Source organism: Euleptes europaea, chromosome 12 (assembly GCF_029931775.1).
Source record: "Euleptes europaea isolate rEulEur1 chromosome 12, rEulEur1.hap1, whole genome shotgun sequence".
Lineage (NCBI taxonomy): Eukaryota > Metazoa > Chordata > Lepidosauria > Squamata > Sphaerodactylidae > Euleptes > Euleptes europaea.
The window spans coordinates 12,901,606-12,928,266 of record NC_079323.1 but is presented as its reverse complement, the minus strand read 5'-3'; the positions used below and the strand labels follow the sequence as shown (position 1 = coordinate 12,928,266).

The 26,661-nt window shown below is 45.5% G+C and overlaps 1 protein-coding gene across 1 annotated transcript in view; it reads right to left on the bottom strand.

Annotated features, from left to right (window-relative positions):
* Positions 1-11,145: 11,145 nt before the first annotated feature.
* PIWIL4 (piwi like RNA-mediated gene silencing 4) overlaps positions 11,146-26,661 on the bottom strand; it is a 35,813-nt gene continuing 20,297 nt past the window's right edge. Inside the window, exons 11-20 of the mRNA XM_056858860.1 lie at positions 25,505-25,613; positions 23,516-23,700; positions 20,160-20,232; positions 19,139-19,339; positions 17,599-17,702; positions 15,790-15,860; positions 14,583-14,739; positions 13,185-13,310; positions 12,847-12,994; positions 11,146-11,281 (exon numbers count right to left, since the gene is read on the bottom strand). Of these exons, the coding sequence (XP_056714838.1) occupies positions 11,165-11,281; positions 12,847-12,994; positions 13,185-13,310; positions 14,583-14,739; positions 15,790-15,860; positions 17,599-17,702; positions 19,139-19,339; positions 20,160-20,232; positions 23,516-23,700; positions 25,505-25,613 (1,291 nt within the window). The 3' untranslated portion in view covers positions 11,146-11,164. The remainder of the gene's footprint in view (positions 11,282-12,846; positions 12,995-13,184; positions 13,311-14,582; positions 14,740-15,789; positions 15,861-17,598; positions 17,703-19,138; positions 19,340-20,159; positions 20,233-23,515; positions 23,701-25,504; positions 25,614-26,661) is intronic.

The window sequence follows — 26,661 nt, the reverse complement described above, 5'->3', positions numbered from 1 at the left end:
GCCTGCCTCCACATCATGTTTCTGGTATTCCTTGGAGGTCTCCCATCCCAAACTAGCCAGGGTCGGGGAATGTGTTGATTAATAGCACATAAAGTATCCAAATCCCAAACAGTATCCTTTATTAGGACACAAGGTTTTACAGCAAGTCACAGATATATATACACAGGACCATCCTTTGTGTATGGCATGAACCTGCACCTGATACACATGGATTCCTGGCAACTGTTCACCTCTTTCATTTACTTTTCTTTAAATCATCTCTAAGAAGTCCTTTGATTACATAATTTTTTTTGCCTGCCACTCCCTTCATATACTAGTTATTCTAGCTTCCCCCCTCCCCCTGTAACATATCCTCACTTGAAGACTTTTTTTTAACACATGAACACATGAAGCTGCCTTATACTGAATCAGACCCTTGTTCCATCAAAGTCAGTATTGTCTACTCAGACCGGCAGCGGCTCTCCAGGGTCTCAGGCAGGGGTCTTTCACATCACCTACTCGCCTAGTCCCTTTAACTGGAGATACCGGGGATTCAACCTGGGACCTTCTGCATGCCAAGCAGATGTTCTACCACTGAGCGACAGCCCTTTCTTTTTTAAAGAGCCATATTTGGTTCCTACCAAGCCACATTTATTTGGCTCTAGAGCCATCGGTTGGTGATCCTTGTTCTAAGGAATGCTCGGACAAACCCATGAAAAAGAAAGGTAGCCGTTGCTACTGGGGAAAGCATCCATCGAGATTGTAAACAGCAATGCCTATGATGCAATGCTAAGCTCAGTTATGGCCTCCGGGTTGACCAGCTAAGGAAGCCTTCATAAAATGGGAGTGATGTGGTTCTTTTCGTTTCCCCTTTCAGACCTCAGACAACCAACGTAACCATATATTGGCAAGTGAGCTGTTAAAACACTTTTTATGGGCCACAGGACTAAGTTTGCAAGGTCTGTTGACCATGTTGACAGTGGGAAGCGGGACTGGCTAGAAAACACAGACAGAACTCCCTGCTGCAGCTCAGTCCAATCCCCAGGGGCTGTGTTTCAATTGCTAAAAAATGGCCAAGGATGCTACTTTCTATATAAAACAATGGTTTTCGATCAGCAGCACAAAGTTATAGCATTGGGTGTTTTCCTCTTATTCCAAACAGGCGCCATTTTCCTGCTAAGCACTAAGACCCCTGGTCAGATCTTCAAAACACAGTGTGGGCCAAATCAGGCATGATGCTTAGATTTCCATGAATATGATGCAAGCACGTGATGCAAAAGAGTTTGCCTCCAAAGCTGCCATTTCCCCCCAGGGAAACTGATCTCTCTGATTTGGCGATCAGCTGTCATTCCAGGAAAAACCAGGCCCCACCTGGAGGTTGGCCATACTATCAGTCTTCATCTCATCTTTAAAAAAATGTTTTATTTGAATTTTTGGATTTTAGGCTGAATCACTGTTACTCTCCTGCCTTCCCCCCTTGAGAATTTGTTGCAATGAAATGGTTTAAATAAATTTTTCAAAAAAGGGAGCTAGAAGGACATCTTCACAGTCAACAGGGCCTACAGTTTCTTCATTTTTGCTGTGAGCACTCCAGTCTGAGGAGGAGTGGCTGTACTTCGGGCAAACGTTGAGTCATCAGTGGGATTTTGATCAGGTTTCCACTTTGCAAGCTTCCCTTTCTTGCTGCTGCGAGAAGGAGAGAGCCAGCCGACCCTTCCAACTGGTACACCCAAACTGAAAGCCGCTGTTCGACGCAAGCAAGTAAAAAATGGAGTCAGTGCCAGCGTAACCCACAAGAACTAGTTGGTTTAGCCAAGTAGGGGTGGAGTCAGTGAATAGAGGCTTGCAGAGAGGAAGAGTCAGCTTATTTTGCAAGGGAGCTGGATAAGATTTTTCTGGGCTGTTAGCAACTTGCTTCGGGTAATTGGGAAATTATGCATGTGAAAAGTTAATTAGCAAAGGGGGGAATTAAATTTAGTATAACTAGTATTATTGCTGTAATTATGTTGTTACTATAGGTCTATGTCCTTAAAGCAGACAGTTGCTGAATGGGGACTGTGTTACCCAGCATGGTGTAGTGGTTAAGAGCAGTGGTTTGGAGTGGTGGAGTGGTTTGATTCCCCACCCCTCCACATGAGCGGCAGAGGTAATCCGATGAACTGGGTTGGTTTCCCCATTCCTCCACATGAAGCCGGCTGGGTGACCTTGGGCCAGTCACAGTTCTCTCAGAACTCTCTCAGCCCCACCTACCTCACAAGGTGCTTGTTAAGAACATAAGAAAGGCTGGATCAGACCAAGGCCCATCAAGTCCAGCAGGACTAGTCTGCAAGGTCTGTTGACCATGTTGACAGTGGGAAATGGGACTGGCCAGAAAACACAGACAGAACTCCCTGCTGCAGCTCCGTCCAATCCCCAGGGGCTGTGTTTCAATTGCTAAAAAATGGCCAAGGATGCTACTTTCTATTTAAAACAATGGTTTTCGATCAGCAGCACAAAGTTATAGCATTGGGTGTTTTCCTCTTATGCCAAACAGGCGCCATTTTCCTGCTAAGCACTAAGACCCCTGGTCAAATCTTCAAAACACAGTGTGGGCCAAATCAGTGGTTAAGAAATCTGGTGTTATGGGGAGAGGAAGGGAAGGCGATTGTAAACTGCTTTAGACTCTTAAAGGTAGTGAAAAAGCAGGGTATAAAAGCCAACTCTTCTCCTCCTCCTCATTTAGCCCCATAGAACCCATACAAACACCACAGTTGTCCAACAGTCAATGACACCAGCATGGTTTACTGCACATGGCATTTCCTAACCCTCTATTGTGGCTTCTCTTCCAAAGCCTTTTTCAGGACAGCCAAATGGAAGATCCTCTTTTCCCAAGCAACAAGAGCAAACCTAGCAGCCTCAGTCAGAAACAGAAAACCCTTTAACAAACACCTAAATGCAGCGAGCAGAAAGCTTACCTACCTGCCATAAACTCTGCTCTCCTCCGCACTCTCAAAGACGACTAAAATTTGTCCTCCCACAAGCGATTAGCTCCTCATCCGGTGATGCCTCTCCCAAAGGTATGCAGCAGTTGTCTGGGCTTGCTTAAGGTTTGTATAGGGAAAGGCCTGGAATCCAACAGCTCCTGCGTTTTCAAACAGCTTCAAAAGACTCCTCCAAGCCTCTTACCGGCCCCATAAATAATGGGAGTGTCCACATTGCATATTCATTGTCAGGAGTCATATAATTAACGTTGGGAAATTAAACTATTGAAATGCAGCTGTAGAGAGAGAGACAAAAGAGCAGATTGTTTCAATTCCTAGGAGATGGGAAATGTTGGATGGGTTCAATCATGTCTCCTTAAACACAGTGGGTTGGGGTTGGGCGCTGCTGACTTTTCTGCAGGTCTCAGAAAGGTCTTTTATGCATGGCTGTCCCACTCACCGTCACCCCTCCGCCGACTTCGAGTCTTTGTGTTGATGACTGATTATTGGTTTGATTCCCCACTCCTCCACTTGAGCGGTGGAGGCTAATTTGGTGAACCGGGTTGGTTTCCCCGCTCCTACACATGAAGCCAGCTGGGTGACCTTGGGCTAGTCACAGTTCTCTTAGAGCTCTCTCAGCCCCACTTACCTCACAGGGTCTGTTGGGGGAGGGGAAGGGAAGGTGCTTGTAAACCAGTCTGATTCTTCCCCAAGTGGTAGAGAAAGTCGGCATATAAAAACCAACTCTTCTTCTGTTTCCGACCATTAGAGGTCACCTCGCTCTCCCCCTGCTTTTCCTCGCATTTTGAGGAAGCAAGCTTAAGAATGGGCTCTCCCTCTCATACATTGCAATAAGTTTTGAGAAACTGCTTTGTTTTCATCTTGGTTGGGAAATCTTCTGATGATGATTTGGGACTCAGTTGTACATATGAACACATGAAGCTGCCTTATACTGAATCAGACCTTTGGTCCATCAAAGTCAGTATTGTCTACTCAGACCAGCGGCAGCTCTCCAGGGTGACAGGCAGAGGTCTTTCACATCACCTAGTTGCCTAGTCTCTTTAACTGGAGATGCCGGGGATTGAACCTGGGACCTTCTGCATGCCAAGCTGATGCTCTACCACTGAGCCACAGCCCCTCTCCGGTGTAGTTTAAGGAGACAGAAAAGTCACAACACCTAACAAAGAGCTTATTTGTCAGTGTGAACAAGCTGCTTTTCCTGAGCATTAAATCATGTATTTTGTACATTCATGTTGAGTCTAATGGTGTGAATGCTCAGCCACCTGCAGATGAAATACAGGTTTGGAGCCCCCCACAACGATCCTGCAAGAATCATAGGTCTTTTCTGCTTTCCCTCCACTCCCCCCACCAGCCCTTCCGAATCCCAATAAATTTTATTCCTGGGTTCACGGGTCTCACATGCACTAATTTTATTGTGTTTGCTTTACTAACTTGTTTTATTGTTTGTGAGATGCCTCAAGCAGGGCTGGAGAGGCAGCATACAAATTTTCCACCTAAGAAGAAGCCCTGCAGGTCAAGAGGCTGCAGTGAGGAGGGAGGGAGGAGGCGAAATCATTCTCTTCTTGCTCTTCCAGCTGCAGAAGTCCACTGGCGCAAGCAGGAGGGGGGGCTGTCTCGTTCTCCCTCTCCATTAAGTCTCCTGCCCCACACGGCAATTAGTCCAAGTGGGTCCCATGAACCTGGGAATAAACATTCCGAGATTTAGGAAGGGCTGCTGGGAGGTGTGGAAAGAGGGGAAGATCTGTGACTGTCAGAACTTTCCACTGACGTGTCTGGACTCAACCCATAACCTCTTGGAAGGAAGAATCTAGCTTGTGACAAGTTAGTGGATGGTCTCTTTCAGCTGGGAAAAATTTGCATGCTAGAAGGCTGAATTGTTTCCTTATCACATGAATTATGTACTAGCAAATTAATTAACTAGGTCCTGAAAAAATTAATTAAGAGGTGGTAGAGGGAAGGACCATATGGTAAAGTGCATATTTTGCACACAGAGGTTTGATGCTTGGTCATGTAGAGGATAGCTACTGTGGGAAAAGTCCTTTCTCTGCCTGAGACTCTGAAGAGCCTTTAAGGTGCAGAATACTAAACAACTCGGAGCAGGGCCCTGACTGAAGCATCAACATGAGAGAATTTTTATAGTCCTGAGCCATTGCCATGACTCAGGTTGACCATATGCTTTGCAAAGTCCCAGGTCCAATTCCTTCACTTCTCCTTAAGAGTCCCTGGCAGCACGCCTTGGAGAAAGACCATTCTCATCCTGGAAAACCATTGCCATTCATAAACACGAGGCTGCCTTATACTGAATCAGATCCATGTTCCATCAAAATCAGTACTGTCTATTCAGACCAGCAGCAGCTCTCCAGGGTCTTAGGTAGGGGTCTTTCACAACACCTACCTGCCTAGTTTCTTTAACTGAAGATGCTGGGGATTGAACCTGGGACCTTCTGCATACCAAGCAGATGCCCTATCACTGAGCCACAGCCCTTCCTCATGGATCTACATTGAAATTAACTAGTTATTATGATGTTTGGGGAAGACTGCATGGAATAGCTCCATCTCACCAGAGCTCGAAAGCTAAGCAGGGCCCATACTTGGATGGGAGACCACAAAATAAAAGCCTGCAGAGGCAGGCAATGGCAAACCACCTCTGCTTCTCAACTGCCTTGAAAGCTCCTTGTTGTGGTCACTGTAAGACCACTGATACTCGATGGCACTTACGTATGTACTGATGCTTTGGAGTTTTTTTGGAATGACGTCGTCCATTTCAATGGTCCATTTTAAGGGTGTGTCCTTGTTTTCATTTGGGTTTATATCTTAGTACTGGTGACCATCCTTCTGTTTATACCTTCCCCATAGACAATTTTACCCTTGATTAGTTTCTCAGCCCCAATGCTGGCTGGAATACAGGAACATACCCCCATCCTCTGTTTTTAAAAAGAATCAAAGCATAGTGCTTAAATCACATTTGAAGAGCCCGAGGGCTACTAATATCCCACAAGACCTACTGATATAATTCATTAGGTGGCTCATAGAGCCTTTATTCATCTTGGGATATGGTCAAGAAATGGCTGGGAATCCATACAATCATGAAGAGTTAGACCCCACAGATTCTTTCTCCTAATGCTGTTCTCTGATGAGGGAAGCCACAGCCTCTCTCTCATCTCCAGCATGTGGGTAGTCAAAACTATGCTAGCTACCTCTGTACCTGGAGGTTCTACTTAGTTATAGCATGACTAATGGACAGGCTTATTGACTGAAGCTGTAACAATATCCACAGAGTCACAATGAATGAAATAAATCTAGAATCAAATGCGATGATTCATATATTGCTGTTGATAGACAACTTCACAAACGTGTCTAATCCCTTTTAAAGCCATCCAAACCAGGTGTTGGCACTACATCTTACAGTAGCAAATTCTGCAACTATTAACTGAAAAGAATGTCTCTTTATCTGTTCCAAACCTATAACCAATAAGTATTGCTGGCTCATCCTGATTCTAATTTATGGTAACTTGTAATTGTATGTATTGATTGTTGGAAGCTGTCCTGAGCTCAACCTGGCTGGAAAAGGTGGGGGGTATAAATAAATCCTGCTCAGAGAAACTAGTTGTTTTTTAAACAGGTTTAAAATAAAGCAGAATGTGTGTGTGTGTGTGTGTGTGTGTGTGTGTGGGCAGGGAGCTTTTCTCCCTCTCTCATAATACTAGAACACGGGGTCATCTACTGAAGCTGGAGGGTGAGAGATTCAAAACTGATAAAAGGAAGTATTTCTTTACACAACGCAAAGTTAAATTGTGGAACTCCCTGCCCTAGGATGTGGTGATGGCTGACAACTTGAAAAGCTTTAAGAAGGAAGTAGACATGTTCACGGAGGACTATTCATGGCTACTAGTAAAAATGGATACTAGTCATGATGCATACCTATTCTCTCCAGGATCAGAAGAGCTTGCCTATGATATTAGGTGCTGTGGAACCTAGGATGCTGCTGCAGTCGTCTTGCTTGTGGGCTTCCTGGAGGCACCTGGTTGGCGACTGTCAGGCGGGGTGGTAACCCCCACCGCTGGAAAGGTCTCTGCCCTGGAGGATTTCTGGGCCAAGACAGTCTCTTCCACCTCAGACCAATCCGAGGGGGAGTCGGAACTTGACTCTCCCTCGGACATCGCCAGGTTGTCACAGGACACACCTTGCTGACAAACCCTGGCTCTTATCCTCCCCGGCTGCTGGCCTTCTTTGGCCTTTTATCCCCTCCAGGCCAGAGAAGCCCCTCCCTGACTCCTCCCGGGTCCTGCCCCCGGAAGTCCATATTAGGGGTGGCTGGGGAGGAAGCCTCCTCCTAGCCACATGTCTGCGGGTGGGCGGCGCGTCCCCGTCCCTTCCTGGCCCGCCCGCTCATCAGCTGTGGAGCAGGGCAGGGCGATTCTGCGGCCATTGCGGCAGCCACAGCTCGGGCAGGCCTTGCTGGGCAGCTGGGCTGCTCCTGCCGCAGCCTTGGTGCCATGTCGTCCTCTTCCCTCTCCATCCGGCACAGACCCTGGCAAGAGAGAAGGGCCAAGTGTGGCTGGGTTGGGTGTTGTGCCAGCGAGAGAGGACCCCTTGCTTGGTGTCTGAGGTGAATGGGGTCCCCGGCCACGGCATGGGAGGGAGCCCTTCCCGTGACAGCCACTGTGTGAACACTGTTGGACTTGATGGACCTTGGTTTGATCCAGCATGGCCTTTCTTATGTTCACCTGTAAGTGGAAAGAAATACAGTCCCTAGAGTGAGCAGTGAACCTGGGAAAGCCCAGCTCCGAATCTCACCTCTGCCTTGAAACAAGGTGGCCTTAGGCAACTCCCTCTCTTCTCTCTCTCTCTCACACACGCAGACCTCTTTCTACACCATAGTTAGAATAAGATTAATGTGAAGGATTACTAAGATAAAAAAATAAAGCTCTTTGAACACTCTAAGTATTAAGTGAATGTTCAGTGTTATTACTGGGAAGCAGATGTCCGTGCATGAGTGAATGGGAGCAGCAAGCCAACAGTGCATGTCTTAATATGAAATGAAACCTGACCTTTCCAAGAACATTTCAAAGCTTCTGAAGAGTAAACTATATACATATTATATATAGAGAGACAAACATACACACAAGCCCCTTTCCCTCTCCCCTTGGGCAAGATGCAATCATACTGGAAAATAAAAGATGGCCTGCTGTTCAAATACTGGCCACCAATACTGTACCGTATGGGGAAGAATTGTGGTCCAGAAGATTACTTCCAAGCATATTGTTATGTGTGTGATCCAGGGCTGGCGCAGGTATACTCTGAGGTGGGGCAGCTGCCCAGGGTTTCTGGCAGGGCATGCTGACACAGAGGCCTCCCAGCCACGTGCTCCCAGGGAAGGAAGGAACAGTGACAATCCTATCGGCACACACCACCCAGCATGGTCAGGACAAAGGCTGACAAATGAGTGGGGAAAGAAAGGCAATATAAGCAGATGGGTATGTGGTCGGTTTGCCAACCTCCAGGGGGTTACAACAAGAAAATCGCAGCACTGTGGCCACAAAACAAGTCACTCGGTACTGGATGCCAGCAATTTTTAATGCAAGAAATATAGAACTATTATGACTTCTATCAATCCATCCATCCATCCATCCATCCCTATAACGTACAAAAATATACACAATCAATATACAAAGGTATACAAGAGACCGGACTGGGACAACAGGTAAAAACAAGGTGATACATAAAAATACAGTGTTAGCTATCTAGCCTAGTCGGAAGGAGATCAAAGTATTCCTCCGCTCAATATAAGATAACACAATTCTTGGAAGTAAATACGACTGGAAATGAATTCCCTATAAATACTTGGTGTGTTTAATGCTATAAAGGTCTGTTTTGACATTAAAAATGCAACTGAAGTAACTCGTCGAAATAGGTCTATTGGATCCTTCCCTATTTTGCATCTTCCAACATTCTTGCTGAAATTGGACTATGTACTACGTTCAGGCGCATTGAGCTGCATACAGCTTTTCTGTCGAAAGGCATTGCCTTTTAAATTGTACTTGGCAGCGGCAGCACAGTGGGAAGCTACGCTTTGCAGCCCCATTTGGGACTATTGACAGCAACACCGTATTTTTGTGCATCACCTTGTTTTTACCTGTTGTCCCAGTCCGGTCTCTTGTATACCTTTGTAAATTGATTGTGTATATTTTTGTACGATATAGGTATAGATAGATAGATAGATAGATAGATAGTAGTCGTCATAATAGTTGTATATTTCTTGCATTATAAATTGCTGGCATCCAGTATCGAGTGACTTGTCTTATGGCCACAGTGCTGTGATTTTCTTGTTGTAACTACTTTTGTGGCACGAACTTTGTATTTGCTTAACCTCCAGGGGGTGGCTGGAGATCTCCCACTATTACAATTGATCTCCAGGCGACAGAGATCTGTTCCCCTGGAGAAAATGCCCGCTTTGGATGGTGGACTCTATGGCATTGAAGTCCCTCCCCTCTTCAAACCCTGCCCTCCTCAGGCTCCACCCCTAAAATCTCCAGGTATTTCCCAACCCGGAGCTGGCAACCCTAGTATGTGGGTGGGCTGGAAGGAAATCATGAGTGTAGGTCCTGATAGTGGTCAGAAGAGGAGAGGGAGACCCTAGGCCAGGGGTCTCCAACATGGTACCTGTGGGTGCCGTGGTGTCTGCTGACCCCTTTTTGGCACCCACCAAGTGTTTTTAGAAAGTGGGCAGGACCAGGTAGGGCTTTTGCCCAGCAAGGCTTTTGAGTGGCTGTTGGAGATCTGATTGCTTGTGCAGATTTTTTTAAACTGTTTCTTTTGCAGAAGCTGCCACCACAGAACAAAGATCTATACTGTGTCACCTAACTTAAGCCGTGGAAATCATTTTGTGGCTGGCTCTGCCTCCTGCAGCAGCCATTTTGTGGCAGCCATTTTGTTGCTGCGCTCACCATGCCGTGTCAGAATTCCAAATGTGCCCACAGGCTAAAAAGAAAAGAAAAGCTGGGGACCCCTGCCCTAGGCACGCTGTGCCCTGGGCCTGCCAAAACCTGGAACCAGCCCTGGCGTGATTCATGCCAAGTGCTTGTGGGTCCATGACAAAAGAATGCCAGTGGGCGGTACCTGTCAGGAGATGGTCCCAACAGCTTCCTCAAGTGCCCACCAGCACTTAAAAGAGGGGCCACTCCCAGCTGAGGGGAAGAATGTGCACAGGTGAGGAAATGGCCGTTTGAGTTTGGAAGAGAAAGAAGCAAATAAAGATTGCCGTTAAATTGGCTTAAATGTCCAGAGGTGCATGGGGTGTGTGTGTACAGGGTCACTTTCTCTCAGGGAATCTGATAGTGGGTTGCAGATATGCAGTCCTGTAGGACTGCCTCTTTGCCTATACATGTACAGAGAACTGTGTGGTGTAGTGGATAAGAGCGGTGGTTTAGAGCGGTGGACTCTGATGTGGAGAACCGGGTTTGATTCCCCACTCCTCCACATGAGCGGCGGAGGCTAATCTGGTGAACTGGATTTGTTTCCCCACTCCTATACCCAAAGCCAGCAGGGTGACCTTGGGCTAGTCACTGCTCTCTTAGAGCTCTCTCAGCTTCACCTACCTTACAGGTGTCTGTTGTGGGGAGGGAAAGGGAAGGTGCTTGTAATCTGATTTGAGTCTCCCTTAAATGGTAGAGAAAGTTGGCATATAAAAACCAACTCTTCTCCTTCTTCTGTCTTCGTGCTCAGCTTATAGGCTTCCTGGAAGCATCTGGCAACTGTAGAAAACTGGACGCTGCACTCCATCCACATATGTCATTGTTAGCTCCTTACAGGAAGCGATATAAATGTGAAAATGAACTGATTAACGAATGCATGGCCTAGACTGATGACCTTTGCCTTGATCCTGCAGGCCTCCTCTTTTTTATTTTATTTTAACTGGTTTTATGAGTAGTTCCTATTTGAGGTAGCTGCAAAGAAACAAGGCTTTGTATTCAAGGACCGCTTGTTCTGCAGAGGCACACAGAATACAACTTTTATTTTAAAAACAACAATGCTCTCTTCTAACTATAGCATAGGAACACTCTAAATAATCTGCTCTCTTAATTCAAATAACAAACCATAATTTTTGCTGCAGCAATTCTAAAAGTAGTAAACTCGTCTTCCCCTTTAAAACCAAAACCGCACTGGGTGCTCCTCCCTCTTCAAAACTCTCGCCTCTACACTCTTCACAAATAGAAAAGTTTGTCAGCGAGTTCCAGGTTCGGCTCTTGGTGGATGCTCTGACCTACCAGGAAAGTCAGCTTGTTGGCATACTGGCAGGGAGCTGGCACGCGGATGAGGCCCTAGAAACAAAACAGGAGGAGGAGATCAGACAGCCTTGAACTATGAAGGTCTGCTGTAAGCAGCATGTGAATGATTTAAAAAGCACAACTGAAACAACAAATAGAGTAATGCAGCATCAGAACAAGCAAATCTGCAACAAAACCCACAAATAAAGAGTTCAGCTAAAAAGAAGAGGTAACAACACAGTGACCGGTGCTGTCTCCTTTTGTCTTTTCTGAAACACCACTCTGCATAGGTGCTTTCAAAATCCTTCAATCAGTGTCACAAACTGATGGAATGACCATATATCATTCATGTGGTTTTGACATATTTTTGACAGTTATATTTTGAAAATGTTGTATATTCAACCATTAATGAAGACAGTGTTGTTGATACATAGAAGGTAACAGGATATGAATTAACAATAAAAGCAGCCTAGCTCTGCATAAATCGGAACGATTATGCTTTTAGATGGCAAAAAGGCATTCGGATAATGTTGAAAGGCGCCTTAAGGTCCGCCTACTCCTGTACAAATCTACCCGACCACAGCAGTCATCTTCTGAATCCCTGCTTTGGTCGTCCCCGCTTTCTGAGGCTAGATGGGTGGTAACCCAGCAGAGGGCCTTCTTCATCAAGATACCAACGTTATGGAACTCCCTCCCCAGGGATATTTGTCTGTCCCCCTTCTATCACTGTCTTCCACCAGTGGGTGAAGACCTATTTGTTGCATCGGCTCTCTCCTTCTTGTGTTTTAATTTGCAATTTGGGGCTTTCTCAGTCGTGGCACCAAAACTTTAGAACTCCCTTCCTAGGGAGATATGTCTGTCTCTCTCTATAGGTTTCTTCCACCAGCGAATTAAGACGTTTTTGTTTCGTTTGGCATACCCGCAATAAAAGTAATTGGCCCTCCTCCCTGATTCTGGTGTTGTCGGTTGATTTATTTAATTAATTTTTATTTGATTTTTATCTCTCCCCCTCCCCTGTTGCAGCAGGGCTTGGGGTGGCTAACAACATATATGATTAAAATACAATAAATATATGATATATAAAACTAACCTGTTCTTTTTAATTGTTTAAGTTTCTATGTTCCCCACCTTGGAAACCCCGATTGGGTGGAAAGGTGGCATAAAAATGTTTTAAATAAATATGTATTTTAGCTCTCTGTGTTTTATTTCATTTGGGCTAGTCACAGCTCTCTTAGAGCTCTCTCAGCTTCACCTACCTCATAGGGTGTCTGTTGTGGGGAGGGGAAGGTGATTGTAAACCAGTTTGATTCTTCAAGTGGTAGAGAAAGTCGGCATATAAAAACCAACTCTTCTTCTTCAGTTATATATTTTAACTATTTTTACTATGTATTTTTATTATGCTTGTCCCAACTGTTCGCTGCCTGGGTGGCTCTGACCAGGCAGAAAAGTGGGATATAAGTATTGTGAATAAAATATAAATAAAAGCTCATGCTGGAAGCCTTCCATTTTAGAACCTGGGTCCTGTACAGTGGAAGCAACAGGTGGTTCCTTTCCTAACTTAACGCAGGGCAAAGATGTACACTAACTTAACAGCGACTGCACGCAACTCTTTTACTTACAGGCCAGTTGTAGTACAGGTGGCACATCTTGTATGTGAGACGTTGCATGTGCTCTGGCTTTAGCCCATTGTTGTCATACACCACGTTATAATGCGTGGGGTTAACGGTACCCTGGCGAGCAAGCTGGCTAATCAAGAAAAAGTCATACCTGAAGTGGAAGGTTATAATTAGTGGTGAGTAAAGGTGTATTCTTATTAGCAAGAGATAAAGGCTGTTGATAAATATAGGCATTATGATAAGCACCAGTTCAGTTAATAGGGCTAATTTCACTTTCTTGACACTGTGCTGTATGAAAAAGGCATCATGTTGGTTTTGCGCTTGCTCCAACGTATACTTGCCATTCAGGTCGAGTGGCTTCAGTGTCGATAATAGTCCCAATCGGAGGATTCTCTAAACCCCTGTTGGCCTCAGTAAAAAAACGAAGATGGCATTTCTTCCTGACTACGATCATGGATAATTTGGGCCTTTTGATAAGAGAAAAGGAAAATTAACACAAAAAAAGCAGATAAGCAATTGCGAGTTTTATCACTTGATCAGCATTCATACCACCACCAAAGATTGTTTCTGATCAAGAGCAATCCTTAGCTCCAACAAGCATGACCGTTTCATCTCATGCATGGATTGGTGGCTCCAACATGGTGATGTCACAAGGCGGAGTTCTGCAGATGTAACCCTGCCCAATCTTCTACCCATGGTTACTGCTCCTACTGGTGCAAATGTTCCTTTCCTACTGGGGAGCCAACTATGTTCAGCATTATCTATCTACTACGTTTTCATCCCACCCATCCTTCAATGGGGTCAAGGCACAGTACATAGTTCTTATCTCCTCCATGTTACCCTCAGAACAACCCTGCAAATCAGGCTAAAAGGATGTAACCGACCAAAGTTACCCAAAATGAGATTTAAAGACTAAGTGGGGATTTGACATTAACTTGAGGAACTCCCCAATCCCAATCCAACATCCTAACCATTACACCACACTTGCTTTTTATGCCTGCACCAATGTTTTCACTAACCACAGTTACCTCCAAATCACAATTTATCATCATGGTCAGGAACTGGTTTACAATCTGTAGTTTGAGCCACGTGTGGTTTATGAAATCGCTGGTGTCAACAAAACGCTAAACACCTTTAGTACTGAGGTAGGTAATTAACCTACAACAGTAGAAGGGGAAGGGTGTACACCTATGGTGTGTCCCCAGTCTTAACCATGGTTAGCTCTGAGGTAGGTAATTAACCAACAACAGTAGAAGAAGAGTTGGTTTCTATATGCCAACATTCTTTACCTTTTAAGGAGAATCAAACTGGCTTACAATCTCCTTCCCTTCCCCTCCCCACAACAGGCACCTTGTGAGGTAGGTGAGGCTGAGAAAGTTCAGAGATAATTGTGACTAGCTCAGGTCACCCAGCAGGCTTCATGTGTAGGAGTGGGGAATCAAACCTGGTCCTCCAGATTAGAGTCCGCCGCTCTTAACCGCTACACCACAGTGGCTCTCAAGGGGAAGTATGTGCACATATGTGTGTCCCTAGTCTCTTAACCATGGTTAGTTCTGAGGTAGTAATTAACTTACAACAGTAGAAGGGGAAGGAAAAGTGCATGCACACATGATGTGTCCCCAGTCTCTTAACCATGGTTGTAACTGCCTCTACACTGGGAACAGATCACTACTTCCCAGCTCATATCATTCTGATCCATCTGCCTTGCAAAGCATACAGTAGACCACAGAATCTATTACCTGTGATCACCACGGCATTCACTGAGGACACTAAGCAGCTGTGGGACTTCATAGTCCACCACCATCTTCAGCTGGCCATCTCCAACGCCATCGCGGTACACAATTATGCGCGCAGGTAACTGCCCACCATTGCACTTTTGCCACTGACTCAGAGCACCTACAGAAATATAAAAAGAGAATGGATACTTTCACTCATGTTCGCCCCCCCGTCTCTCTCAGTTGTTCCTTGGAGTTATGCATTAGTTTTCCCTCCATTAGAGAAGACCTCGCTGCCAGCCTTCACAAATCCTGGACCTTCCCGTTCCTCTGTTATCCGATTCTTCCACCTCTCCTGAGCTCAGCCTGGGTAAAATCCCTGTGCATAAGGCAAAGTGCAGGGCACACAAACTTGGTTTTTCTCACAGCCAATTACAAAGCAGCGTGTAAAGAGGCAGTGATTAAAATATTTCCTGCTTCCTGGGAGTTCTTTCTGGGCAGAAGAATGGACTTTGAAAACGAGACTTGGGTTCTCCCCCGCCCATTCCTTTTAGGGAGCCCCGTTTTGTTTTTGTCTTTTAAAATGCATTTTGGCTGGGCGCTTAAATTTCTGCGGGGGCGGGCTTCTCTCTCAAAGAAAGAACTGCAGCCAATCACAAAGCGGCATTTCAAGGGGCGGGCTTCTTATTTTGAGCTTGGAGACTGCTGGTGCATAGCTTCTAAAGGAGAAAGTGTGGGTCCAGCGAGCAACGAGCCTCAGGTAAAGTCCCATGCATAAATGACCTCTGTATCCTGAGATGTCTGTGAATTAAAGGCTGCTACTGCTGCACCTGGTGGGCTGGGTCTGGTTACTGCAGCCAAGGACAAAGGTGAGAGAGCATAGACAAATGTCTCTCCCCCCAGCCTTTTACGGCTCTCGCCAATCACAGCACTACACACACAGATTCCCCTCTGCGAATGACTCCCTTCCAATTCCTCTTTGCAGCCAAGCCTCTTCCACTTTCAGAATTTGACTGGGAGGCAGGGAAAGGGCCAGGGGTGGGGGGCAGCAGGCGGAATCGGCAGGCATGAAAAGGGTTAAGCCTCCCCCTCCCTTGCAAATCTCCCCTCCATTTGCCTTGGAAACTTTTGCCCTACCCTCCCCCCAAAAAGGTGGCTGCCATTGGTGAGAAAGAGAAAATAAAACCCTCCACAGCAAAGCTTCTTGCACTAATTTATATGTCATCGCTACCTTCCATGCAGATCTTTAAGCAATCTGCCATGTTTGCTCCTGAGTTTTGCAGCATGCACCGAGAGAACCACCTAGGCATTAAGGCAAAGGAAGTTAGTTTCTAGATTAACTACACAGTGCGCAGGCTTGGATCTTAACCTCTGTTGTAGGTACTTCTGTTTGTGCGCGTTTTCTGGATTCTTGCTAAAATAGCACCTGGAAAACACGGCCAAAACACGCAGAAATGCGCGGGGAGAGCGAGGTGACCTCTGACAGTCGGGAAGGGCATGCATAATCAAAACAAAGCACCAGAACAGTCACCGGGGACGACCGCGGGGAAACGGCGCTGCATAAATGGCCATCGAGAAAACATAAGACTAAATTAAAAGCATAAAACCAAAAATTTAAAATCACTACTCGTGACTGCTACTAAACCTAACCAAATGCAGTCCTGAGTAAAACCGTCTTCAACTGCCTCCTAAAGACTGGAAGTTATGGAGCCAGGTGCTCTTTCCTTGGGAAATTGTTCCACAATCCTTGGGCTGCCACTGAAAAGGTCCTCTCTCATGTGCTCGCCAGACGAGCTTCTCTGGTTGGTGGGACAGTCAGGAGGGCCTCCCCCTGCCATCTTAATTCCCAAGCAGGAACATGTTTATTTATGTTGATTGGAATCCCACCCTCTATCCCAGCCGAGGCCGGGCTCAGGGTGGTGAACATCATTGATACAGTACAAAGCAATACAATAAAACCACAATATACAATAAACTTTAAAAAAAATTAAACTGGTTTCCTATTATTGATCAATTAATCAATTATGGGAGAAGACGGTCCTTCAGATAACCCAATCCCAAACCATGTTGGGCTTTCAAGTTCAAAACCAAACCTTGAACTGGGCTCGGGGACGAATCGGTAGCCAATGTAATTGCTGTGATATCGAGGAAGGGCTGTAGCTCAGTGGTAGAGCATCTTCTTGGCATGCAGAAAGTCCCAGGTTCAATCCCCGGCATCTCCAGTTAAAGGGACTAGGCAAGTAGCTGATGTGCAAGACCTCTGCCTGAGACCCAGGAGAGCTGCTGCCGGTCTAAGTAGACAATACCGACTTTGATGGACCAAGGGTCTGATTCAGTATAAGGCAGCTTCATGTGTTCATGTCAGGTCACGTGCTCTCAACAGCTGGCCTCGACCAGCAGTTTAGCCGGAGCAGTCTGTACTAGCCTCCAAACACTCTTCAAAGGTAGCCCCAAGTAGAGCACACTGCAGCAGTCCATTCTAAAAGTAACTAAGGCATGGATCCCCGCAGCTAGATCTGACTGGCCCAGGAACGGACGCAGTTGACACACCAGCCAAAGCAAGGCAAAGCACAGGGGATGCCAGCTGCTGACCTTTTTCATAGTCTTTGCTTTGTTCAGTCACAAATGGGATTTTTACTGTATTTATTTGATACATTTACATCCCACCTGCCTTACACGAAATGCAAGGTAATGCATGCAAGTTTCCAGGCGGTCACCTGCTCAAGCAAGGACCAGAATCTGGCTTGCACAGCTTCAGCAAGGTTGCTGTACCACGTGCCTTCCAAACATATCTTGGGACCTCGATATACCCTGATTTACAGATCAAACTCCACTTACGTGATGAAAGGAGAGCCAATTCTACAGGGATTCAGCCAATCCTTTGCTCCACATTCCAGCAGAAATACTGCAGTAGTGGCAAACTATCACACTCTACATGAACGGGGCAGGCCAAAATGTGGAATCACTTCTTTATGTTACAACAGAGAGTAAGATACAAATGTCTTCTAAAAATGCCTACTTTATGAATGAAGGCTCTTACCTAGTAAGCTTGACATTAGTGCTAGCCACGAATCCAACCACTGAGTGTCCTTTGTTGACGGCATCTTTGTTGACATCAATCCCAACCACCATGAGGGACTTCAGCTGCGGAGCAAAGTAACAAACTGAAGCAAAGGCTACTTTCAGACAAGGATCTCTCTGGAGCTGAGTTAGCATGCTTGATCTAGCAATGTGCAACTGTAAGGGATTCTGGGAAGCACCTCCTGAGGGAAACACTTAAAGGCAGCAAAATGTCTGAAGGCAGTTTTGCACGCAGTCATCAACAATATGGCGCTCCCCACTGTATTTCCCAGTGCCCACTTCCATCTTCCCCAAAACAAAGAGCCGATCTTGGCATTCCTGTATCTCAGTAGAGCAGGAGTGGCTTTAGAAGAGTCATGGGGACATTACCTTTGGGTCTGCAGAGAGCACCTATTTGGAAAAGCTGCCTCCATCAGAGGAGGACATATGGCATGCAACTTTCCAATGTTTTATGGCTGACTCCCATGACAACCATTTTGTGTTTGGCTGCCCCCTCACCTTGGCAGCTATTTGACCTAATACACTGCTTGATGTATACACATCCTCAAGAGCCCGGCATGTAAAAGAAGGTGAGACATGGAAGCCATGTTCTAGTATACAAGGAATAAATAAACTTACAGGGAGCTTCACTATACTAGAAAGGCTTTCATACATTTTTTACTGTTTAGTATGACAGAATTATATTATTAGGATGTGCTAGATTATAACTCTATGACTGACCACTGAGGAAGGCCTTCTCAGGCCGAAATGCGTTTGGTCCTTTTTGGATCCTACTTTAGTCAATGTAAGATTGTACATCGCAGGTGTTTATGTTTGTATATATTGAATGTGAAAGTCCTACCTATGCCAGAGGCCTTATGTTTTTAACTTGATTGTGCACCTTATTACAATTTATATATTTGTAATTTTAGCATTTTTCAGCTCAACCTCTTCGGTTTGGAATCAGCATTTTGTTTGAGTTCCATTTGATTCCCCCCTCTTTTATTGTTGTTTTTCCTGACTCCCATGACAGCCATTTTGTGGTTGGCCGCCCCCTCACCTTGGTAGCCATTTTAAGATGGCACCATCTGTTCTCAGAATCCAAAAGTGCCACAAATCAAAAAGAACAGCTGACTGGCTCCCCCCACTCTATCAACTCCCAGTGGCCCTGCTTTCTAAACTCAATTAATTTCCCTACTTCCCCCCAGGTAACACCACATCACCACATGACAACCCCTTGAATTCTTCTTAATGGGAAACAGATAGTAGAATTCTGCTCCTATGGTTCTACAAGAGTTGGTTGTAACAAATTCTGAACCACTATATCTCTACTCTACATTGTATCTAACAGTCATGGATTCTTCCAAGAGTCCTGGCAATTGTATTTTTGCAAGGCTGCTGAGAATTTCATTAGTGTGCTTAGGATTCCAGCTTTAGTCTTTCAAGTGTGCAACTGCCCACGATGCTCTGTAAGGGGGACTGCTCTGTAAGGGAAAGGGAAAGTTATAAACGTTACTTACTGGTATGTCAACTGCCCAAAGCTCCCCACCGAGCTTACAGATGATCTGCATTGCAATTTTTGTGGCCACGCTCATCAACATGCCCTGCTTGCTCAGGGTACGAGCGAGGACGCACTGGCTCGGAACAGGATGCTCAAGGGTCAGGTACTTCTTAATGGAGTCGTAGCAGTCCTTCTGATTCGAAGGCAGCACACAGAGCACCTAAGGAAAACAGCAAGCAGAGAAAGGATATCCAGTCACTGGGGTTCTCTTGCCGCTGAAGAGGCCTGCTCAGGCTGTAACCCACCACGAGGAACCCCTGGGGCTCACCTGCCATGCACGGGGACTGACCAGGGGGATCAACGCATCTCCCCTGTTCACTTCCTGCTCAGGGCTGCAAAACCAGGGGGGATGGGCATCTCAAGCATCCGGTGTAGATACGGCTGGTGGACTGTGCTTTTTTTGGGTGGTTTACTAACTGTGTCGGCCAACCGTAGAACGTATTGACAAGCAGGGCCGGCGTCGGCATACCCTGAGGTGGGGCAGCTGCAGGGGCCCAGGACTTTTGGTGGGGCCCACCGTGGCTGACCCCCACCTGCACACCTTCCCTGCAGTTTTCCAAGGGGAATTAAGGATCCTGAACTGTAATTCCCAGGATTATCTAGGCAAAGCCATAAAAGTTTAACCACCATAAAAACAATTTTAACTGATATACTTTATACAAAAAATAATAATAATACACAAGATTCCCAATCCAGCGGATTGCCCTGCCAAGAATTCTGAATGGCTCCTTCCTTCCATTTTTACGTAGAAAAGATTTAAGGAGCACTAGCAGCGCTATCCTCTGCAGAGGTATCCCAGTCTAAGCCCACTGAAATTAGCGAGCTTAGACCAGACTAACTCTGCATAGGATTGCACATTAAAAAGCCTGAAATAATGTCCGTATAGGTCATAGAGGAGCCCCAAAGCCACAAAAGTGACAAGGTAGGCCTCCCAACAATGCCCATCTGAAGGACAATGCTTATGAAACCTGTGTGCATACCAGCTGCAGCTCTGGATTCACATTTCTTTGTAGGGCCCTCACAAATGCCACAGGGCTGTCCTGTACTTGCAAACTAAGGACAAAGAAATCATAACACATTAGAGAACATTAATCACACTGACACCACAAGCAGCAGTTTGTGGCACATCTCAGGGAAAGCAGCGCACCACTGGTCCCAGGAAGACTGGAAGGATGACATCAGATGAAAGCATTCTGGACACACACAACGTTTCTTTAGGGATTCATATACAGGATTATGTTATGGGGTCAACACTCTTGAGATTTTGGGGACAAGGGGTAAGAAAGAGAAATAAAAGTGTTTATTGAGATACAAAACTACGTTGCGATCCTGGCTTGTTCCCTGGTGAGGCCCTCCCAGAGAGCAGGCGATGAAACCAGCATTTGTGGAGGCAAACCAGGATATGAGTGATGGGGGCGGTTTTACCAGACGGTTATTCCATCCCGCGGCACCTTTGTGCTTGCGAAACTCTCCTGATCCTCAGAGAGTTGTTTTAGGACAGATGGCAGGCTGCTTGGGGAAGGGGAAAATGGGGAAACATCTGCTGACTCCTTCCATGAACTCTCCCTCAGGATCCAACCCAAATGAAGAAGCAGCAGCAGCATTGGTTTTTATACCCAACTTTTCTCTACCTTTAAGGAGTCTCAAAGAGGCTTACAATCGCCTTCCCTTCCCCTCCCCACAACAGATACCTTGTGAGGCAGGTGGGGCTGAGAGAGTTCAGAGAGAACTACGACTAGCCCAAGTTCACCCAGCAGGCTTTTGTGTGGAGGAGTGGGGAATGAAACCCAGTTCTCCAGGTTAGAGTCTGCTGCTCTTAGCCACTACACCATGCATGTACATACACTTCAATCTAAAATCTGCTTCTAGATGGCTCATTGTAAATTTCCCTCAGCAGCAGGAGATCACAGATGAACCAGTGCTGCGCTGCATCAATTTTCCTGGTCCTGGTCAAAGTCTGGTCAGTCGTGAACAAAAAGAACCCCAACTATAGATCTTGGAATCATAGAGTTGGAAGGGACCACCAGGGTCATCTAGTCCAATCCCCTGCACGATGCATGAAATTCACAACTGCCACCCCCCACATCCCCAAGTGACCTCTACTCCATGCCCAGAAAATGGCAACAAAACCCCCGCCAGGATCCCTGGCCAATCTGGCCTGGAGGAAAATGGCTTCTAGACCCCAAAGTGGCGATTGGCATCACCCTGGGCATGTAAAGAAAGGGCCACGAGACTCCAGCACTGACGCAACCCTTCCTGCCCTCCCTCTCATGAACATGATCTTGCTAGAGCCCCTCTGAGCTTGGGAAGCTAGGGCACTATTGCAAACGAATGAAGACAAAACCACCCTTCCACAATTCCGACCAATTCTAAGACCGCCGCTGCTCAATGAAAAATAATACACATACTAAGTTTTGAAATTGCAAAGATCAATGCAGGCTTTGTGTGAGCAGCGATCTTTGACATTCCACAGCCAACCACACAAAGTCTGTTCACTCGCAGTTTTATGGATCCCAGCCAGAGAATATGTCCGCCCTTGCAACCAAGAAGCTGGAATCTGATGAGACAAATATTGCTACTTCCTTTTAATTTTAAACCAGTGGAAAGTGAACACAATTATACTTCGCATTTGTATGGGGCTTTGATGGTTTCCGAAGTGTTTCATACATGTCACCATTTTAATCTTTACAACAGCCCTGTAAGGGAGGTCAATTATTATTATCCCCACTCAGTTGTTCTACAATGGGGAAACTCCTCAGCTGGGCCATACGTTATTGCAGGGGTAGGGAACCTTTTTTCCGCCAAGGGCCATTTGGATATTTATAACATCATTCACGGGCCATACAAAATTATCAACTTAACTTGCCCCCCCCCCCCGCGCATTCTGGCCCTTTAACCCCTCCATTGTTGCCACTTCTGCCCCCAGCCCTCTTGTAGTACAGAGGGAATACATTTCTCCACGGCCTGGGTGGGAAAGGGTTAATACAGTTTCTTAGGCAGTCCTAGCAACTCCAAAGCTAACAACTCTTCTGCAAGGGGGGGAAAGGTTTTCTCGGCAAAACAAACTCACATCCACCTTGAATAGAGGCTATTTCTGTCCACAGGAGGGGGCGGATTGCCAATCTTAGATCCTTCTGAGCTAGAGATCTGCCAGGACCCACAAAGGGCCAGACCAAATGATTTTGCGGGCCTTAAACAGCCCCCGGGCCTGATATTCCCCAACCCTGAATTATTGGAGCATTTACCATGCCCATTTACTATGAAATTCCTCCCTTCTCAAAGTTGCCACCAAGCACTGGTATTGAGAGGTTTATTGCCTCTGGATGCAGAGGTTCCCTTCAGCAATCATGCCTAGTAGCTAAGGATGGACTTCAAACTAATCAAGTTTGGACCCCAGAGCAGAGGACAATGCTAGAGATGCTGGAAATCAGCACTGATAAGAAAATTAGCTTGCTGAGGGACTTCACTATAAAAATGAAGAAAGGATGAAAGGCAAACCTGTCAATTAATGAGTTTCCTAGTATGATCAAGCAACTGAATCCGGGCGACTGCCTGTTCAGCATCAGCCATTCACTGATATTCACCCTCTCACTCACTGTCTATATGTCTATTTGGGGAATGCTTCTAAATGTATGCTTAGTAGGGCTCAACGCATGTTTCTGCTTATGTCTGTTGTATTCACCATTTAATTTTTTTAAGTACTCAAGATCAAGTTAATTCATGCCATCGTATTCCCTGGACAATGAAAAAAGCTGATAGGAAGAAAGTAGATTGCTTTGAAATGTGGTGTTAGAGGAGTGTGTTATGGATACTGTGGGCTGCTAAAAACACACACACACACAAAACAAATCAGTGGGTTATAGACCAAATCAAGCTGGAACTGACCGTAGAAGCTAAAATGACTAAACTGAGGCTGTTGTACTTTGGTCACATTAGAAGACAAGAGTCACTGGAAAAGACAATCATGCTAGTAAAAGCTGAAGGCAGCAGGAAAAGAGGAAGACCCAACAAGAGACACATTGACTCCATCAAGGAAGCCACGGCCCTCAATTTGCAAGATCTGAGCAAGGCTGTTAAAGATAAGGCGATCTGGAGGACATGATTCATAGGGTGGCCATGAGTTGGAAGCAACTTGATGGTACTTAATACATGCACACACATGGAAAACGTCTCAGATGCACACCTAGAAAACATAAATGTGTAAAGTGGTAGTAGGGAGGGAGGGAGGGAGGGAGGGAGGGAGGGAGGGAGGGAGAGAGAGAGAGAGAGAGAGAGAGAGAGAGAGAGAGAGAGAGAGAGAGAGAGAGAGAGAGAGAGCGAGAGAGAGGTCTCTCACAATTTGGGATATTCCATGTGGAAGCCCATAGGGCCTCCCACTCTTTTCAAACAGTTCACAAGATTATGGGCTAGCTCTGAGTTCCTGTTGCTGACCACCACTAGCCAGTTCCCCAGAGGCACCACTCCCAGGGTCCTGACATCCCGCATATCTCGGAACCAGTCACCAGCATTCATGGGCATAATCTGTGAAAAGAGAAGAGACGTGAATAAGTCTGCAATTCAAGGGTGGGAGGTTTATGAGCAAACGGGTAACTGGAAACTTTAAATACCATTTCTTTCAACTGTCTTCGAAAATTCAGCACCCTCATACACAACCCAATGCCATAGTGTCCATGTTATGGCCCTCATCCCTGGGAAAAGAAATGGCTGTCATGATCCTAGGAACTGCCTGATGCACTTCGAAGCACCTTACATCTCTGGGCACAACAGTGGAGACACATGTCATTTTTACCAGCGTCATGATGCTACATATGACATGACAATGCCTATTATTTTGAGCATGCCTATTATTTTGGGTGCGGTGGAACACAGGCAGGATGGTGCTGCTGCACTCGTCTTGTTAGTGGCTTCCTAGAGGCACCTGGTTGGCCACTGTGTGAACAGACTGCTGGACTTGATGGGCCTTGGTCTGATCCAGCAGGGCCTTTCTTATGTTCTTATGGCAATGTGCAGACGTGCACATAAACGGGCTCCTGCAGCTTGCAAACCAGATGAAATGGCTGTGTGAATGAATGAAAGCAAGGGGAGCGAGAACAGGAGGAAAACGGCACAGAGTGGGCAGCAGCCATGAGAACAAAAGGATGCAGGAGAGCACCAAAACAATGCCAGTACTTGGTGAGGCATATATTTGAAGATTTACTAGTTAGTGTTCAATGAGCTAATTTCAAAGCTAATGTTAAAACTGGAAGTTATCTCAAGCAGTTAACATCAAAAATTGCTAACCCAGTTGTATACAATTTGTTTTACATGCTCCCAGAAAATGATAATCCACAGAGCACATCTCCTATTTACTTAAAAGGAAGACTAAGTTTAACATTCAAGCTTCAACTTTTCTTGTGTAGAGAGTTGGTTCTGGGGGGGAACCTCCCAGATTCTGATTGCTAGTTTTACACCTGGTCGTACTTGTCCTGCATAAATTAAACGAATGAAATAAAATCTGGCTGCAATGTTCATTACTCTTATTATGCACCACGAATATGCATGGCACTCTACAGTGTACATGAAGACTGGTCTCTGCCTGGAGGTGTTTACAGTATAACATTGGATATGGAAGAGACATCAAAGGGAGGGGAAGGTGATGGCGATTAGGATTAACAGTAGAAGACTATGCTTCCATTTCAGTTACAAGCATGGCTTCTTTTCTGTAGGGAATGGTGACTATGGGGTTAAGACAAAGGCTCTATGATTAATCAGTTAAATCAACAGATTTTAAATCTTTGATTAAAAATCTACCCCTTGGTTAATTGGGGCATAATGTGTGTTTTTTAAAGACCTGTTAATTATATTTTAACATACGTACTTATAAAAACTGCAAGAGGGAAAGTTAACAGAGGCATTCCCTTTTTTAAAGAGGGGGAATGCCTCTTCTAAGACAGTGCCTAGAGTGCAATGTAAGTATGCCTCACTTCACAATACAAAAAGAATTCTTTCCTCCTCAGAGCTATTAACATGCAAATTTATGCAGATCTGGCCGAGCTATTAAAACACAGGCAATTAATCAAGCCAACGAGATGACAGCACTAAAAAGAAAATAACAATTAAAAAAATAACAATTACATCTGCATCAGATGGAGAGTAGCCCATTACAAAACCAATCAAGGCACATTTTTGTCATCAACAAGGCCTTCGGCCTGCCCCCCACACCCCATTTCCGCTTTGGGGGAAGAAAAGCTAACTCCCGTTTTGCCACAAAACCCTCAGCTGACAGTGATGCTTGGAACTATGTAGGAGCCACCACGAATGGAAAACTGAGCATCCTAATACTTACCGAATCCCGCATTAAGATTTTTTCTGTCGTGACTACACGGCCAGTGAGGGAAACCTGGCACCCAAGCTGCAGTCCCCAGGTCTCCAACTCTAAGCGGGCGTCTTTGTTCCTGCAAGAAAGCATTTGACCCTGATCTTATCTATTTACTTCATGTATACTTGCCTCGTTTACCCATAAGAACCCAAAGTGTTTAACTTTAACAAAGTTAAATTGTTTTCCTCTCCTCCATTTTATACCTTATTCCCACATAATTTAAGTAAAAGTTCCAATTATATACTACGTTTCCTCCTAATTCCTGCTGACAGCTGGGTTTAGACCATGATTTGGGAGAACCAGGTTTGAATCCATATACTGATATGGAAGCTCAATAAGTGGGCCAGTCGTTTTGTCTCAATTTAAACTACCTCACATGCTGTCAGATAACCCTGGAGATCCCTTCCAACCTTATGATTCTAAGTTGTGCTCAGAATGAGCAGGACATTTGTGATTGCATTTAATTTGGGGCCTCCTCTGCATGGAACACAGGGGGAAACACCCCCCATGTGGAAGCAGCCCTAATTTCGGCAGGGAACGAGGACTATAATGAAGGGAAGGTGGTACCTGGGCAAGGGTATGAAAATAAATCCAACACTAACAGAGCCCTCCTAAGCAGAGTTTCACCCTTCTAAGCCTGTTGACCTGCAGACTCAGAAGGGTGCAACTTTACTTAGGATGGCACTGTAAACCTCAAAATATGCTGCAAAGAAATGAGGGGTGCTTTCCCCACATGCTGAATAATGCACTTTCAATCCACTTTAGCAATTGTTTGCAAGCGGAGTTTCACACTATAAAAATCCAGCTGCACAGTGCACTGAAAGTGCATTATTCAGCATGTGGGGAAAGCGCCACGTGAACTCATTCACAAATCCTTGGTCTCCCCACCCAACGCTCTGCTGTGTTCACTGTTTTAACACATTGTGTGCTGAGAATCTAATGCTGCTTATCTGTGTCATATGAGGACACAAACAGCTGCTATAGTGACACAAAAAGAGGATAGTAGCAAACATTAATTAACCAAGCATTAATTAACAAATCAATCTTCACAGACTTATTTTTTAAAATGTAGGTTTCAAAAATGGAACTGAGTAAGCTCTATCTGCTCAGAAGGTTGTTCCTTC